The following is a 17887-nucleotide window of genomic DNA, read 5'->3' on the forward strand; positions in this document are numbered from 1 at the left end:
CTTTACCCTCAGACTATCTGAACATCTGAATATGATTCCTCCAAAATGCAAAACTTTTCATAAGAATGAAATAAAAATGCAAAACATCTTTTTTCTAAACCCCTAAAGCATTAAAAACTCAGTAAGGATGAACTCAAGTTTACAATAAAGTCTGATTTACTGTACCTGTAAATGTTTTACAATATTCACAACTTCTCTAGTTGAATAGGGATAGTTAATAATTCCTTGGTCAGCCAGGCTCCTAAGTTCTCCAAAAGCAGCCACCAGTTTCTGAAGAATTTGTTCTGGAACATCAGGACCATATTGTCTAAGCATAGCCAGTTCAGACTCTGGTTTGGGATTATCAACAGCATGGCAACTAAAAATGTCTCCTAAAAAGGAAAATAAGCATCCACTTAAGTAATTAGAAAGAGAGAACATCACAACAGCCCCTTTAATTTTCATACAGCACCTTAAATGGAAAAGCAACGGCTCAAGAGGATGCTGAGTACCTCCTAGCCTATCACACAGGGTCATGTGCATGGAGGTGCTAATGAGAATTAAGAAGCAGGCAGCATAGTGCTAACACCAAAAAGACAGTAGCCTCCACTGCTGAGAAAAGAATCATCCATCAGGCTCCCATGTATTCTACTGAGGAGGACAGCACCTGGCCCATGGCTTGTTTGATTTGAGGATAAAGTTGTGTTAATCACTTATGTCAGGTATCACAGAATCACAGAATCCCAAGGGTTGGAAGGGACCTCAAAAGATCATCTAGTCCAACCCCCCTGCAAGAGCAGGGTAACCTAGAGTACATCACACAGGAACTTGTCCAGCCAGGCCTTGAATATCTCCAACGTAGGAGACTCCACAACCCCCCTGGGCAACCTGTTCCAGTGCTCTGTCACTCTCACAGTAAAGAAGTTTTTCCTGATGTTCACATGGAACCTCTTATGCTCCAGTTTACACCCATTACCCCTTGTCCTGTCACTGGACATCACTGAGAAAAGCCTAGCTCCATCATCCTGACACTCACCCTTTACATATTTGTCAACATTGATGAGGTCCCCCCTCAGTCTCCTCTTCTCCAAGCTAAAGAGACCCAGCTCCCTCAGCCTTTCCTCATAAGGGAGATACTCCACTCCCCTAATCGTCTTAGTTGCCCTGCGCTGGACTCTCTCCAGCAGGTCCCTGTCCTTCTTGAACTGAGGGGCCTAGAACTGGACACAATATTCCAGATGCGGCCTCACCAAGGCAGAGTAGAGGGGGAGGAGAACCTCTCTTGACCTACTAACGAGACCCTTTCTAATGCACCCTAGGATGCCATTGGTCTTCTTGGCCACAAGGGCACATTGCTGGCTCATGGTCATCCTCCCATCCACCAGGACCCCCAGGTCCCTTTCCCCTTCACTACTTTCCAGCAGGTCAACCCCCAACATGTACTGGTACATGGGGTTGTTCCTCCCCAGATGCAAGACTCTACACTTGCCCTTGTTGAATTTCATCGAGTTTCTCCCCGCCCAACTCTCCAGCCTATCCAGGTCTCTCTGGATGGCAACACAGCCTTCTGGCGTGTCAGCCACTCCTCCCAGTTTAGTGTCATCAGCGAACTTGCTGAGGGTACATTCAGTTCCCTCATCCAGGTCGTTGATGAAAATATTAAACAGCACTGGTCCCAGCACCGACCCCTGAGGGACTCCACTAGTCACAGACCTCCAGCTAGATTCTGCCCCATTGACCACAACTCTTCCTTTCAATCATTTCTTGATCCACCTCACTACCTGATCATCAAGCCCACACTTCCTTAGCTTATCTATGAGGATGCTGTGGGAGACAGTATCAAATGCCTTACTGAAATCAAGAAAAACCACATCTACCGCTCTACCATCATCCATCCACCTAGTTACTTCCTCATAGAAGGCTATAAGGTTGCTCAAACATGACTTCCCCTTGGTAAAACCATGTTGGCTACTCTTAATGACTCCCTCATCCTTGATATGTCTAGAGATGGTGTCAAGAATAAGTTGTTCCATCACCTTTCCAGGGATGGAGGTAAGGCTGACCGGTCTATAGTTACCCGGGTCCTCCTTCTTGCCCTTCTTATAGACTGGCGTCACATTTGCCATCCTCCAATCCTCAGGCACCTCTCCTGTTTCCCACGACTTACCAAAGATGACGGAGAGAGGCCTAGCAATGACCTCCGCCAGCTCCCTCAGCACCCGTGGGTGTATTCCATCCGGACCCACCGATTTATAGATGTCCAGATTGCTTAACTGATCCCTAACCCAACCCTCATATACCAAAGCAAATTCCTCCTTTATCCTGACTCCTTCTGGGACTATAGGAATCTGGGGCCCCCGGGGAGAGTCTGCAGAAGTAAATACAGAGGCAAAGAAGGCATTCAGCACCTCTGCCTTCTTTATATCCTCTGTCTCCAGGGCACCCACCTCGTTCAGCAGTGGGCCTATATTGCCTCTTTTGTTACTTTTATCAGGCTGCTTACAACTCGTGTTTTTGCTTTATTTGGATACAAGATGAAAAATAAGGAGGTGGTTGGTGACAGCCAGCATGGCTTCACTAAGGGGAAATCCTGCCTGACCAATTTGGTGGCCTTCTAGGATGGGGCTACAAAACTGATGGACAGGGGCAGAGCAGCTGATGTCATCTACCTGGATTTGTGCAAAGCGTTCAACACTGTCCCACACCACATCCTTGTCTCTAAATTGGAGAGACATCAATTTGATGGGTGGACCACTCGGTGGATAAAGAACTGGCTGGATGGGCGCACGCAAAGAGTTGTGGTCAATGGCTCGATGTCTGGCTGGAGACCGGTAACAAGTGGTGTCCCTCAGGGATCTGTGTTGGGATTGGTCTTGTTCAACATCTTTGTCGGTGACATGGACAGTGGGATTGAGTGCGCCCTCAGCAAGGTTGCCGATGACACCAAGCTGTGTGGCTCGGTTGATACGCCGGAGGGAAGGGATGCCATCCAGAGGGACCTCGACACACTTGTGAGGTGGGCTGATGCCAACATTATGAAGTTTAATTGTGACAAGTGCAAGGTCCTACACCTGGGTCGGAGCAATCCCAGGCACGGCTACAGGTTGGGCAGAGAAGAGATTCAGAGCAGCCCTGCAGAGAAGGACTTGGGGGTGTTGGTCGATGAGAAAATGAACATGAGCCGGCTTCAGTGTGCGCTCGCAGCCCAGAAAGCCAACCGTATCCTGGGCTGCATCAAAAGGAGCGTGACCAGCAGGTCAAAGGAGGTGATCCTGCCCCTCTACTTTGCTCTCAGGAGACCTCACTTGGAGTATTGTGTGCAGTTCTGGTGTCCTCAACATAAAAAGGACATGGAACTGTTGGAACAAGTCCAGAGGAGGGCCACGAGGATGATCAGGGGACTGGAGCACCTCCCGTATGAGGACAGGCTGAGAAAGTTGGGGCTGTTCAGCCTGGAGAAGAGAAGGCTGCGTGGAGACCTCAGAGCAGCCTTCCAGTGTCTGAAGGGGGCCTACAAGGATGCTGGGGATGGACTCTTCATCAGGGACTGTAGTGACAGGACAAGGGGTAACGGGTTCAAACTTAAACAGGGGAAGTTTAGATTGGATCTAAGGAAGAAATTCTTTACTGAGAGGGTGGTGAGGCACTGGAATGGGTTGCCCAGGGAAGTTGTGAACGCTCCATCCCTGGCGGTGTTCATGTCCAGGTTGGATGAGGCCTTGGGTGGCATGGTTTAGTGTGAGGTGTCCCTGGCCATGGCGGGGGGCTTGGAACTAGATGATCTTAAGGTCCTTTCCAACCCGAACTATTCTATGATTCTATGATTCTAAGATACACTCATTTGCAAAGATTTCTTTTGTAACCTCGTCTGTCTGCTGCATTTGTCCAGATCCCATAAAACAAAATAGCTGTAACACAGATGACCACATATGTGCGTGTTCACTTCAGGACAAATTTAATTTACAGAAATTTACATGGTAATCTTCAAGCTGAATCTCACCTCCAAGTGTCTTATGTGAAACAAAGTATCAATATGCATAAGGACTCCTTCTCCTCATGAAATCTAATGGATAAAGGGTGTTAGTCTATTAATGAGTTCTATTAGAGATCACCATTTAATATGAATCACTTACCTAAAGTGCCAAAGAAGTCATTCCCCAAGAAAGGAAATCCAGGTCTGTTTGCTAGAACTATCATTCTAAAATCAGGATGAATAACTATTACATTTTCTCTCCCCTCTACATGAGCATTATCTGGAAAAGAAATAAAATCTATTAGTTGCATATTTAAGCCTTGTGCTAATGGATTATGAAAGAATTCTGTTAATCTAATTATATTCTCAGAGCAGTTACAAAAAAAGGGTCAGCAGCTTCTTAGCATGTCATTCAACTGCGTGTTCTAGCTTTCATTTTAAAGTTTCAAAATTTGTTTCATGAATATTTAACTGAAGTGTTTCATTTAAAAAAAAAAACCAAAAAACAAGAAAATGCATCCACTCTTCTTGGGGTGGGGATTACCTGTTGTGTTTATATGTAATTTCACTAAAATGCTGAAGCCAATGGAGAATAAAATGCGGTTTTATAAAGGTCTGACATTACCTGACCTGGGAACATGGGACTGAAGTTTCTCCTGGTTACTAAAAATATCTTTAAGAAGTCAAAGACTCATGATTTCATGCATGTGAAGATTCTGTTTCTTAAAAATGAGTCAGACTGGCTGCACTTGTTCCCTTGCAGTATGTTTCCAGCGGCACATGGTGTTTGGGAAACCTTTTACCTCATCTAAGAAACTACGGTACTGAGACTGGCTAGCAGGATATTTAATAAAATGCCCAACTACATGACGAGCAAACCTTAAGTGCTGTGCCATGGAAATGCCACATTATTGCTTCCCTCATATCTAAACATTATTCCTAATACTGTTAAAAAGAAACTCATCATGTAAATTACAGTGTCTACTAATGTTAAGAGGGCATTTCAAACACAGTCTTTCTTTGAAAAATATTTAGTTCTGGAAATTCACATTAATTAAATTCCATTAAATTTCAAAATACTCTCACAGCCTGCAGGATATATTTAAATAATATAAGCATATTCAATATTTGATTAGATGAAGGCCTTAATAATTCAAACTTAGATATATTCATATCTTCAGTTCCAGATTCAATCAAATTATACCCCCAACTGTCCAGATAGGCATAACCAAGATTATAATTTGGTCAATTTTATCTTTATTTCTTACAGTGAATGAGAAGCAGAGAGGTCAACTTACAGTTTGTTGGGATTTTATTCATAAGAACATCTTTGTGGCTATTGCAAAAGTAGTAGAGAAAATGACTAAATTCTTTAGTTGTTAACCTTTTAGCATCAAGTACTTTTTCCATTTGGATTCTTTTGAGTATTTTTAGTAATGTATTTGCTGAAAACCAGCAACATGTTACATTTTACTATAAATAATCAAAATGCTTCCTGTGTACTTACTGGCAACAATTCGCCTTCCATCTGACAAAACCATTTCCCCACTTTCTACTAAAGTTTTTAAGATACAGGTAACATTTGTTGGTGCTTTGTCTGCCTCATCAATCACCAAAATATGTCCGAACTTCACTGCTCTTACCTAGAAGAGAAAAGAATCAAAATATGACACCCCTCCCCCCCCAAAAAAAACCAAACCCTGCAAGAATCTGCATTAATGATTTCTCAGTTATCAGAAGTGACATCTTGACGGCACTGAGACAAGTAAGGGACTCAGAACCAAGACAAGCTATGATCAAACTGTAGCAGAGAGAAGAGGAAGCAGGTGAGACAAGAAAGGTGGGTATTTCTGTTTCTTCAGGACAGGGATGGAAAGGGCTGTGCTAGTGAGGAAAGTGAGTAGCCTGACTGAGAATGAACTGGAGTGCTGACAGAGCAGAGCAAGCAGTTTGCATTTAGACTGTCAACATGTAGCTGAAAGAACTAAAGGATAGCTGCAACAGCTGAAGTCCAACTTAGCAGCTAGGTGTGAGATGGTACAAAAGAGAAGGAGGAAAATATCATTCTAACAGTTAGAATGTGTCAGGTTAATACTAAAATATTTTCCTTAATTCTCTTGTACATGCAGACTCCCAAGACTATCAGCTTACATTTAACACAGCAAACACGGCAAATGTGAACAAAGTATTGTGATTATAGTTCATGTGATTTAGATTAGATATTAGGAAAAATTTCTTCCCTGTGAAGGTGCTGAGGCACTGGCACAGGTTGCCCAGAGAAGCTGTGGCTGCTCCATCCCTGGCAGTGTTCAAGGCCAGGTTGGATGGGGCTTGGAGCAACCTGGTCTAGTGGGTGGTGTCCCTGACTGTAAGCAGCAGTTGGAACTAGATGTTCTTTAAGGTCCCTACCATTCTAACATTCTATGAAAGTAAAAGTTAATGAAATGGTACCACACTCACTGACTATGCCATGAAAGTAATCAAATCACAAAGAATTTTCTCATCTGAAAAGCCAGCGTGTTTAACTTCTTGTTTTAAGTGGAGAAAAACCCCAACCAAATATACAATCCAAATGTTACTACTGACCAGTGGTGAATCTTCATATATAATAAGACCATCTTTGACAGAAGGTTGTAGGGTAAGGCTTTGTACAGTGGTATCCCTGAAATGTGGAAAAACAGACAATTAAAAATACACAGAGGTTTAAGTTTAAATAAAATGAAGAAATACTAAACGAACTACTGAAGGGCCTCTTTTCCTAAGAGGAAAAAAAATATCTTTTTTTTTTTTTTTTTTTTTTTTTAAGAATTCTTGAAGCATTTGAGCTGAGAACAACCCTGTGCCAGCTTAGCGGTCAAAGGAGACCCTGTCTCTGCCAGGGCTTTCATAGTAGTTCTCAATTTCTAATAACCTTTGGAAATGAAAACACTGAAAAAGGATTCAGTATCTTTATTTCATGTAGGCACATTTCTACTGTTGCTACTATTGTAGTAAAACAAAAAAAAAATAGTAAAAGTAAAAAAATTTAATACATTTTCAATTAAAATCTGTAATGTGAATATTCCTTAATCTTCACTATTTTCATCTATTTCAATCACCAGTGAATGTACACATAAATAAAACCCAGTTGCCATTCAGAGACGTCCAGCAACATACATCACCACAATGGATTTACCTATATAAATTGCATTCATAACCTAGGGCAACCCCTTTTGATTGTATGAAATATTTGTCAAAACAATTGTCAAGATCTGTAAAACCAACCCTATTTACCAGGGCGTACAGAGGGATCAATGAGCTAAGGAATAATCTAGAGGTGGGTGATGACTCTCACAGTTTCATGGGCAACAGGATATGCAATTCAGTCTTAGAGCAAGCAGACTGTGCCATCCGTTTCTCCTGTATTTCAAAATTTGGATTAGTCTGTGTCAAAATAATGATGGACTATTCACATGACAAAACCATCAGGAGAGCCTCACTTATGCTGCCCAAGATCCACATGCTGGTCACTAGGTAAGGTCAGTTAACCTTTGCATTGCATGTGAAATCTGATGCAACAGAAATCTCTTTACCTTTTACAGCCATGCCGTATAACAAAACTGTCTGCTTCAGCTAAGCTGACTCACTGTTCCAAACATCCACCTTAGTTCTATCTTTAATTTTGTAACACCTTGTAAAAAGCCAACAATATTCTGATAAGCTCCATGGGTACAGGAAATCAAACACAGTACTGTTTGCAGCAAACTATTAAATGGCCAGCTTCCAATTACGATCTTAAACTGACAGCATAACATGCACATTTCCTTTATTTGAAACTGCTGTCAGCAGGATTTCTGTCCCTAATAACTGAGAATTTCTTGTTTAACTTTAAACTCAATGACTGATTTATTCCAGTGTTTCCCAGGGACAGGAATGAAAAATAGGGTGGGAAGAGAGATTTTTAATGTTTAGCTACTTCATCTGAACTTTAATCCAAGAGGGGAAAGGCTACAAAGCTGAGACCAACTTCACTTTATTTAACCCCGTCAAATGTGGCCTGTCACAAGCAGTGGCACTCCCCAAAATAGTTAAATTCATAGAATGCACTTGCAACATGTCATTTTTTTAAACGACTAGAATAAGCAGTAGCATTAATCTATTATCTTAGAAATCCTATCATGGACATATACCCAAAGCTTTTGTTGTCATCCTGCCTGTCTACCCATTTCTATGCTGGGCAGAGAAATAATGGATCATAACAGCAATAAACCAACAGTTTTGTTTCTTGGAATAAAGATTATTTAGGGGCTACATTCTCAGACTGTATATATCAGCTTAACTACATTACCAGTTATAATTTCTGGTTCAAGCCCATGCAGTTGCAGATGTAGAAGAATTCTTAAAATGTGTAAACCAAATCCCAACGCATACAAAGGCCAGTCACAGGTTAATCAGAATAATTAAGTCTCTTATTAGTCAGAAACAGCTCATGGAAAAATGTTCTAAGGAATTAATTCAAGGAGAAAAGTGGAAGGATTTGTCAAAGGTAAACTGTAATCACTTTAAAGTAATAGAAAGGTGAGGAAATCAGCAGATCTAACGATAGCATAGGCCAAGAATAAGGTAAAGGAAGATGAAGCAGTACAGGATGCTTTACAGATCATAAATTTGCACTTAGCAGCCAATGCGTGAAAAAAAATGAAGTTAACAGAACATGGCAGGAAAGGAAGATCTCTAGTGGTGGTGTGGATGGGCACAAGTGATGACGGAAGAAAAGACACAAATGTCAACTGGCATTTTGCTGTAACACAAAATTGTGTATTTTACTTTTGGTGAGCTAGTTAATCCTCTGGCTCTGCAGAGATTCTTACAACCTCCTGATATGGAATACTAATTTCTGCTAAGTATTACCAGCAGCCCACACAAATCCTTAGGATGATCTCATTCTCAAGGGGAGACAGAATTGACTATATCTTTGTGAGAAATAAACACTAGAAGAGTTTACAGTTTACTTAAGTGTTATTATAAAAGTTACATAAATCAGAAAAAAATGTAGAAGAATTGTAGAACTGTATCAAAATACAGTAACAATTAACATCCTAAATCTAGCTTCTAACTTTTTTTCTTTTTTTTTCCATGGTTCCCTCATTTGTTCTATTTTGTTATGCAGCCCTAATATTCTGAGGAAACATTTCAAGGGATTTGCAATGTATTATAGCTAGATATACAGCCAAATATTAATTCCATTGGCTTGACGACTTACTTAAAGTGAATGCAAAACTCCTGCACTTGCATAGGTTGTCACATTCAGCCACGTAGGTAAGAACGATTTTGCAGGGTTACTACAGATAAATGTTATTTCCTTTCAGAATAATAAGCCTTTAGATGTCATTAATTTCTGTTCTTCAGAAACCTAACATGACCTAAACACAGTAAAGAATCACCTCAGGCTTTTTATTTCTTAGATTTCCACTTTGGAATGAATTACATAAAGACACTAAAATATAGAATAAAAAAAGTATGCTAAGACTGAAATATTTCTGAACAATACAATTTACAGATTTTATTAAATGCTAAATGTCTGGCACCCTAAACATTAGACTGTAGAATTCCACTCTCACAGGAAAGGAACTAAAAACTTTAATTCACATTCACTTATTAGTATTAGCATCTTAACATTAACTGGGCTGTAACAAAGATGTGAATATCAACACCTCCCAGTTTCATCACATTTGGCACTGAAGATAAAAATAGTTCTGACACAAAGAAGCATGACTGGGAATGTAGAAGCAAGCGAGTAAAGCTGTCTGACATACTGTCATCCCACTCAACTGAACTGTCTTCTCCTGATTGTAAAAGAAAAATATGAAAAGCTCACCAACATCTTTCCTAAGAATGTACTTTTATGTTTTATTTTTATCAAGCAAGCCATCCTTACAGGCTCTTCATAAAAAAAAACAGTAATGAAAAAAGATCTGCTACTGAAAGTCAACAAACTCTTCTGACAGTGCCACTCAAGTCATAGTAGGACTTCTGAGAATTCTTTTGATGTTTTTTTGTTTATTAGCTCACATCATTGCCTTTTATTTATATTTTGCTGCTGGTGCACTATTTACCCTAAAGGCAGCTTTTTCTGAGGCCTGTAGACTCACTCAAACATACTAGTCTGTGACAGTTACTATTTCTTTGACAGCAATGCCTCCTTTCTGGGGAAGAACTATGACATGCGGGAGGAGGAATTTCCATCAACCACAGAGACTGCTCAGTTTATTCTGCCCCTGTCAAGATTAACCCAAATTCTATTAAACAGATGAATTTAAAAACTTTCTCCAAAAAGAGAGGAGAAGAACTGCACCTGACAGCTATTTTACTCTTCAGAATATAATTCTCTTCAGAAATCCGACCAATGAGTTCAGCATTTCTTAATACCTTCATGGGAGACAGAAACTTTCTCCCAGGCTCTTTTCAACTGAAAATCTGGAGTTGTTTGAAAGCTGAATACCTCTATCCACAGGCCTTGAAACAGTGCAGGATGGGGGGCAAAGATGGAAAGGAAGTAAATCTCCAAACACTCTGGATATCTTGTGGTGAGACACAGGAGCTGAAACTATCCAGGAGGAAAAAGTAAGGAACATACGGGAATGATGTTCCTCTTTTCCTGAAATTTGTGTTAGCTCATCTGGAGGACCACCTGGCTGAAAAATGTTTCTTTAGAGAAATAAAATCAATGCATGAAATTCTTCATTTAAAATATTAATGCTGTCTATATGACGCATCTACAAATATTTATTATATGCTTTGACACTTGTGTGTGTCCCCCTGAACACTGAAATGTAAACACAAAACCAGAATTTTATCCATTGTATAATTTACTCATTATTGTCTAACCGACGAAAAGGTATTCCAGCACTTTATTTTAAGACTTAAGCCCCCAAGGAGGCTGATGCCCAAACACAGGACACAGAGTCAGGACCTCAGTTAATGTTACAAACATCCACTGTCCTGGCTTTTCCATAGCTGAAAGGGTAAGAGAATATCTACAGATGGCAATCGTGTGTTTTGTAAGCCTAGATAGACCAGATTCAGGTTTGGCCTTCCTCTTAAATTCTTCAAATGAAACTTTATAGTAGTTGAAAGCAAAAATCTATGCTCTAATAATAGATGTTCTTCATTTCTGTGAGATAATTACCTAAATATCTAGGTATATAGACATATATCTCTTCTCAATTACATTTAAATCAGTCATGAATATACCATCTGCTGTGACCTAATTTAAAGGGTATTTGAAAAATAATCAGGCCAAGGGCCACTTGAAACAGTTAACTGGTTAGCTAATCCACTCATGGATTATCCTCATGAAGAGCAGGCGATCTTAACACAAAGAAAGGATCTGCAGGACTTTGACATTTACAAATTAATTTCTTTACCCAACCTACTATACAGCCATTGCATTGCATGATCTGACCACTATGTTTAGGAAATTCTGAAATATCTGAAAAGCCTACCAGCTCTCTCATTTCTCTGTTAAAATGACACTGTAAAGCTTTTTTGACTTCTCTATATGCACTGATAATGAAATCCCCATCTTCTTTCTGCTAGGCCATTATAGCTACTCAGCAGGACATATATTTGTTTAAAATCCAAGAAATTATTTGGCGTATTAAGGTATTCATTACTCAGTATGACTGCTGGTGGCAGAAAAAGGCCAAAGAGATTATATGTTTAATTCAGGTTATATGCTTAAATCAAGTTACAGAATTACTTACATGTGATCCATCTTCCAAAATGAGATGCAATGTTTTCACATAATTTGTTGTAACAATGTAAGAATTCACTCACCCTAATTGTAAAATCCATTAACGAAGACATATGACACCCTACAGCTCCCCTTATTGGGTATAACAATATATACCACTGAGTAAACTGCAAGAACTTGTTACTTCAGCTTTAGAAGAAAATGAAACAGGGTCTTCAAAGCCAAGCTATTTCTCTGCAACAGCCACACACAGCAGGATATTCAAGCTGAATTCAATTCCTACAAAAAGACAAATGGAGTAGCTCTCTAACACCTGGAATCTGACAACAGCAGAGCTAGTCAACCAGTTTATGAAAAACCAACATTGGAATCAGAGACATTAGCTCGCATGAACTCCTGGAAGTCTTGCATTATAACTTTGTAATGACTGAAAATGTATTTAAGGGGAAAAAACAAGAAAAAAGAGTAAAAAAACCCATAAAGACACCTTTGTAAGCTAGACAGTACATTCAGTGCTTCACAACATAAATCTTCATAAGTATGTCATTTTATCATTTATTTCCGAACCTGAACTAAATAAAGAATAAAGCACATACCATAAGGCTTCTGTACAACAGTACAGTACAGAAAGGAAAATATTCTAGACATATATATTCACGACTTAAAATTATCAGGAAAAATAACCTAGCCTTTTTTTTGTGCGTGGCTGCAAAAAACAAATACACCACACACATACATCTTCACTGGGTTTGTTGGATTCCTCTAATAAACCAGTGCAGCTTAAGAGCACTTGCTTCAACAACAGTCTGGGACAGAGTCCGCTTTTCTGTGTTGCTCATTTTTAAAAAAAGACCTGCAGAGCTATATGAGCATTAAAATTCTTTTATGTGGTCCTACAGGAAAACCAGGTCTGTTCAGCCTGGAGAAGAGAAGCTGCATGGAGACCTCATAGCAGCCTTCCAGTATCTGAAGGGGTCCTACAAGGATGCCAGAAAGGGACTCTTCATCAGGGACTGCAGTGATAGGACAAGGGGTAACGGGTTAAAACTTAAACAGGGAGATTTAGGTTAGATCTAAGGAAGAAATTCTTTACTGTGAGAGTGGTGAGGCACTGGCACAGGTTGCCCATGGAAGCTCTGAATGCTCCATCCTTGGCAGTGTTCAAGGCCAGGTTGGATGAGGCTTTGAGCAACCTGGTCTAGTGGAAGGCGTCCCTGCCCATGGCAGGAGGGTTGGAACTGGATGATCTTAAGGTCCTTTCCAACCATAACCATCCTGTGACTCCATTCTGTAATTCCATGATTCTATATCCTTTCAAGAAAAGATAACCAAATGCAACTCTGAGAACAAGTACACCATAATTCTACAGCATCAGGTGTTCATCTGTGTCTTGGCCTAAGGAAGTTATTCCTTCTGGAACAACTTTTAAATTAGAATTTAAAAAATCTGAAGTCAATAAAGCTGAAAGGGTAGTTTAAAATGATCTCAATAGGAGAAACAGGTAATTAGATTTTAGACTGATTATGTGTGCTGAAAAAGAGGGAAAGAAAATAAACATCTAAAGATTAATGGACAGTTTGTAGTAAGTATTGCTTGTAGGGACACTATAAGCTCATTTTCCTACCCCAAACCTCTCCATTAATTTGATTGTTAAGGATCACAGCAAAATTACATTTATTTTGAGAAGTATAACAGACATAAACTCAGTTAATTTTTGGAAGAAAGATCATCAGATGACTGTAATTTATTAGGAACTTGAAAATGTAGCAGTTTTTTTACAATGTAGCAGGTTTTTTTAAATGAACCCTGCGCATCACGCTTTCCAGTCATCAGTCACTAGAACAAACACAGTAACACTGACAGGAAGATGCAATGTCATAGATAAATTCTTTGAAAGGACATTAGGAAAACCAGAATAAGGTACTGTAATATCTTCTAAAATAATAGTAAGATTCTCAGGTAACAAGTAAAATTTCTACAGCAGTTAGTATTCTGTTGATAGTGGTGAAATACCAAATTTACAACAAAACTAAATTGCTTCAGCACGTATGTTAATGCCTCGAAAACCGCAAAACAATCTTAAACTTAAAAGTTATCTCACTTTGTAAGAAAAGATACCACATGGAGAACTAACACTTAATACGGCTAAGTTAAGGGCACAAACCCTTTTATTTAAAAGCTAAAGAAAAAAACTTCCTACATTCTCTATTTTCATGAAAGAGGCATCAAACCATACATATGTATAAGCAGTTTTTCATCTTTACAGAGAACAACTCTTGTACACCAAAACCCACAATGTTCTTACACAACTAAGTAACTGCAGATCTACATCAGTTGAGGTTGACTAGTTTTACTTATGCCTTCAGTGCCCACATCTGTAGAAGCTCAGAAGTGATGCGGTTCTCCCACTAGCTGAGAGTAACCAATTTCTCATTGCAATGGAAAGGATCAGTACTTTTCATCCCTGAACATCTTTATTTGTGTAGAGGAATGCCTGTGATAGACACAAATAAAGATGAGATGATGGGCTGCAATTTTTGCATTTCCTACAGCTGATCTATGGCTGAGACAGCATGATGCCAGAAAACATCCCAGAAACACCTGCTTAACACCTGCTCATTATTTACACTCATATCTCACCAATAAACAAATGTTCTAAAGTTTTCAAACAATCTCATTACACAAAATGTTCTTATTTTTCTTGTTCTGAAAATAATGATGAGTCTGAAGCTGCTTCTTAATTCTCTGAACTTTTAACTGCTGTTCTTACTGACACATTTTTGTGAGTCACTTGGGAGCCAGCTAAGGACCATGTAAATGGACTTCCCAGATGTAACAATCACTACACGATTATCCAATTTTATGAAGATAAGACAAAGTAATTTTTAACTTTTTTTTTCTTTCTACTGATAATTTTGATTTAGCAGGCCATGTTACTACAACATACCTAGAGTAAGAGCCAGCTGGGGTCATCTAGCTGCTACTTTGCCGAAATTATTGGTAAAACACAGAATCACAGAACAGTTGAGGTTGGAAGGGGCCTCTGGAGGTCATCTGGTCCAACCCCCTGCTCAAGCAGGTCCACCTAGAGCTTTTGTTACAAACAGCTTTTGATTATCTCAAAAATCAAGGACTGTAACGTACACCAAACTTTAAAGAAAAGGTACTAACAGAAAAATTAAAATTGTGCCTTCCTGAACCAAGAAAATGTGCTGCTTGGAACACAGATGTTCTCTCCACAACTAACTTTTCTTAAAGGACTATCATGACAGAGAGACTTTGGTTTGCTATCAGAGCAATGAGGAGCACAGCCCTCAATGGCAGATGACAATTTGAGAGCGTTCCTGTTACGAGTTGCTTTTTTCGGCTACATGAAAAGTAGCTGTTTTCGGCTACATTAAAGCCAGTCCAACCTCAGCAGAACGGAGGTGGAAGCTTTCACAAGTCTTGAGTTGACACTGTGCCATTGAACATACGTAGTGTTAGGTCAGCAGAGCTCCTTATACTGTTTCCCAAACCAAACCCAACTCAAAACAAAACACCAAAAAAAGCACCAAGCAAAACCCCCCAACATTAACAAAAAAATCAACAACCAAAATCAAACAGATTTAATGGTAAATTTAGCTCTTTTATGTATCTGTCTTTTGGCCAAAGGGCTGAGGTATCCTTCCATAAAAGACACCTACATAAATTACATTGTATAACAAACTCTATTACACTACTTCACAATGTGTTTCCCCCTTATTTACCTCACAAGCTATTGAAAGTAAACATTTCTGGAATATCTTCATAATTTTAGCACTTATTTACCATTTTTTAAGAAAAGAGGTTTTGAAAAATTGCGATTAGATTAATAAATCAGAATACTTCTGAATTTCAGCCTTGCTTTGTCTATTATTTATTCACTAGTTTTATTTATTATGTAATACTACATTTTAGAAAAGATCTTCATTATATTAATTTTAAAGCTCTTACAGTTTTTTCCATTCCAGAAATTTCTTTTCTGGACACATCTTAATTATAGCCACCAACAAGGGTATTTTATAGCTAAGGATATATCTTTCTGCTCCAGAACAGATACTCTTCAGTTGCAACACCCGTTCTGCATAAGCATAATTATGCATACATGCATATTTCTTGTTTTGTAGCCAGTTGTATGAAGTGATAGTTGATATGGGAAAATGCAAAAAATCATGATGTTATCACCATCAGCCATTTTCTGAGGGATTCACTATCTCACTAGAAACTCAGACCCTCAGGATATGCAGCTGACAAGTGCATGCTCATTTCCAGACAGACTAGTTGAAGCGAAACTAGAGAGTCTGCAACCTAAATTCCAAGAACTAATGAGGTACCATCTGTCAGACACATTTCTGAAAGGGCAGAGAATGTCCACCTTCATCTGAAACTGAATTGCTCTACATTTTTCATGAAGAAAGTATTGAATTATTCCTTTCTCTTACAAGGTAATCAACTAAAATGTATTCTTGGAATGTTCAACTCAAGATCTGTAATTCAGGTATATGAGCACTATTCAAACTATGATATTTAAAAGTATCTTCCCATTGGCATGCTTAATGGTACCGATGGTAGCTAGCTAGGAAATCTACAGAGAAACCCAGGGCTGTCACAAGTGAAGTGCACATTGCAGCATATTGTCCTGGGTTCAGCAGTAGCAGTCATTTTTCTCCTTCTTAGTAGCTGGTGCAGTGCTGTGGTTTTGACTTTCAGCCTGGGAACAGCACTGATAACACCAATGTTTTTAGTTGCTGCTCAGTAGTGTTTACTCTGACCAAGGACTTTGTGAGTCTCCTGCTCTGCAAGGGAGGAGGGGAAGCCGGGAGGAAGCAGGGACAGGACACCTGACCCAAACTAACCAAAGAGCTATTCCATACCACAGCATGTCATGCTCACTATATAAACTGTGGGGAGTTACCCAGAAGGGTTAGATCACTGCTCGGTCTGGCTGGGTATCAGTTGGCAGGTAGTAAGCGGTTGTATTTTCTTCCCTTGTTATTTCCCTTATCATTATTCTTATTGGTGGTAGCAGCAGTGGTTTGTGTTATACCTTAGTTACTGGGCTGTTCTTATCTCAACCTGTGGGAGTTATATTCTTTCAATTCTCTTCCCCACCCCCCAGGAGTAGGGGGGAGGAAGGGGGGGAGTGAGAGAGCGGCTGCTTGGTTCTGAGTTACTGGCTGGGCTTAAACCACGACACATATTTTCTAGGAAACTACATCTATGCCATATGCTATTGATAGCATTTCTCCCCACAAAATATCTAGAAGTCAGAATTCTACTGTTTCTGGGTTTTCTGTAAACTTGCTCTTATTTTGTTCTGCAGTCTGGAATTATTTCTATAGAACTGCACAGGACAGTCATAATTTTCTACTTCAATCTATCTATAAAGCCTTGTATAAGCAGTACTTTATAGGGCCTATAAAAGTTTGTCTTGACTAGACAAAAAAGGCTTTTTTTTTTTTCCCTAGCAATGCATCAATTAGCACGCTGTGACTAATACATTCTACAGCCCCATCATCACACCAAACATTGTGCTTATACAATATTCTCCTGAGCAATCTGAATTTCTGTTGACGTACTGTTCTGCCTGGACACAGCTCACTGGAGAACACTTTTTCAAAGAGACACACAGAAAGACAGAAATACTGAACTATTCTGCAAAATAATTGGGATTTGCAAAAATAATAGTGTGTTTAATCCGAAGGAGTGGGTGGCCGCTACATGCAGAGAAGACAGCAGGGAAGTTAACACAAAGCTGAAAGCAGCAGATCACTAAAGCAGCATTTCACAAAGCAGTGATGGAAATCTAGGTGAGGTACTACAAAAGAAAACAGCAACAGAAAAGTGATGAGGTAGATCTATCCAAGTATTAGGAACACATGACATCTGAAGACAAAACGGTGCAGGAGAAAGTGAGAGCAAAGCGTTACAGAGGATGTGCTGTTAAAAGGCAAATACCAAAGATGCACATTTTTATTAGCATTATTTAAAAAACAGTGATTATGAAAAAAGTGATGAAGATAGGAAGTTGAAGACAGAGAGACATCAGGAATGAAGCTGAAAAAAGATGCAGTTCAACTGAAACTGAATCTTCTGTTCAGTCTTTTTTTTTCAATTTCTTGATTTAAAAGTTCATGTTATAAAAAACAGGCAGATAATTTTATATTATCTCAGCTTCT

The 17887-nt window shown here is 39.3% G+C and overlaps 1 protein-coding gene across 1 annotated transcript in view; it reads right to left on the reverse strand.

Moving 5' to 3' along the window:
- The window catches only part of VWA8 (von Willebrand factor A domain containing 8), a gene marked incomplete at both ends in the record, with an annotated part of 186731 nt that overhangs the window by 77567 nt on the left and 91277 nt on the right, over positions 1-17887 (reverse strand). Inside the window, 4 exons of the mRNA XM_080612926.1 lie at positions 166-371; positions 4113-4232; positions 5460-5595; positions 6539-6614. Of these exons, the coding sequence (XP_080469052.1) occupies positions 166-371; positions 4113-4232; positions 5460-5595; positions 6539-6614 (538 nt within the window). The remainder of the gene's footprint in view (positions 1-165; positions 372-4112; positions 4233-5459; positions 5596-6538; positions 6615-17887) is intronic.

This window comes from Psittacula echo (genome assembly GCF_963264785.1).
Source record: "Psittacula echo genome assembly, chromosome: 3".
Classification (NCBI taxonomy): Eukaryota; Metazoa; Chordata; class Aves; order Psittaciformes; family Psittacidae; genus Psittacula; species Psittacula echo.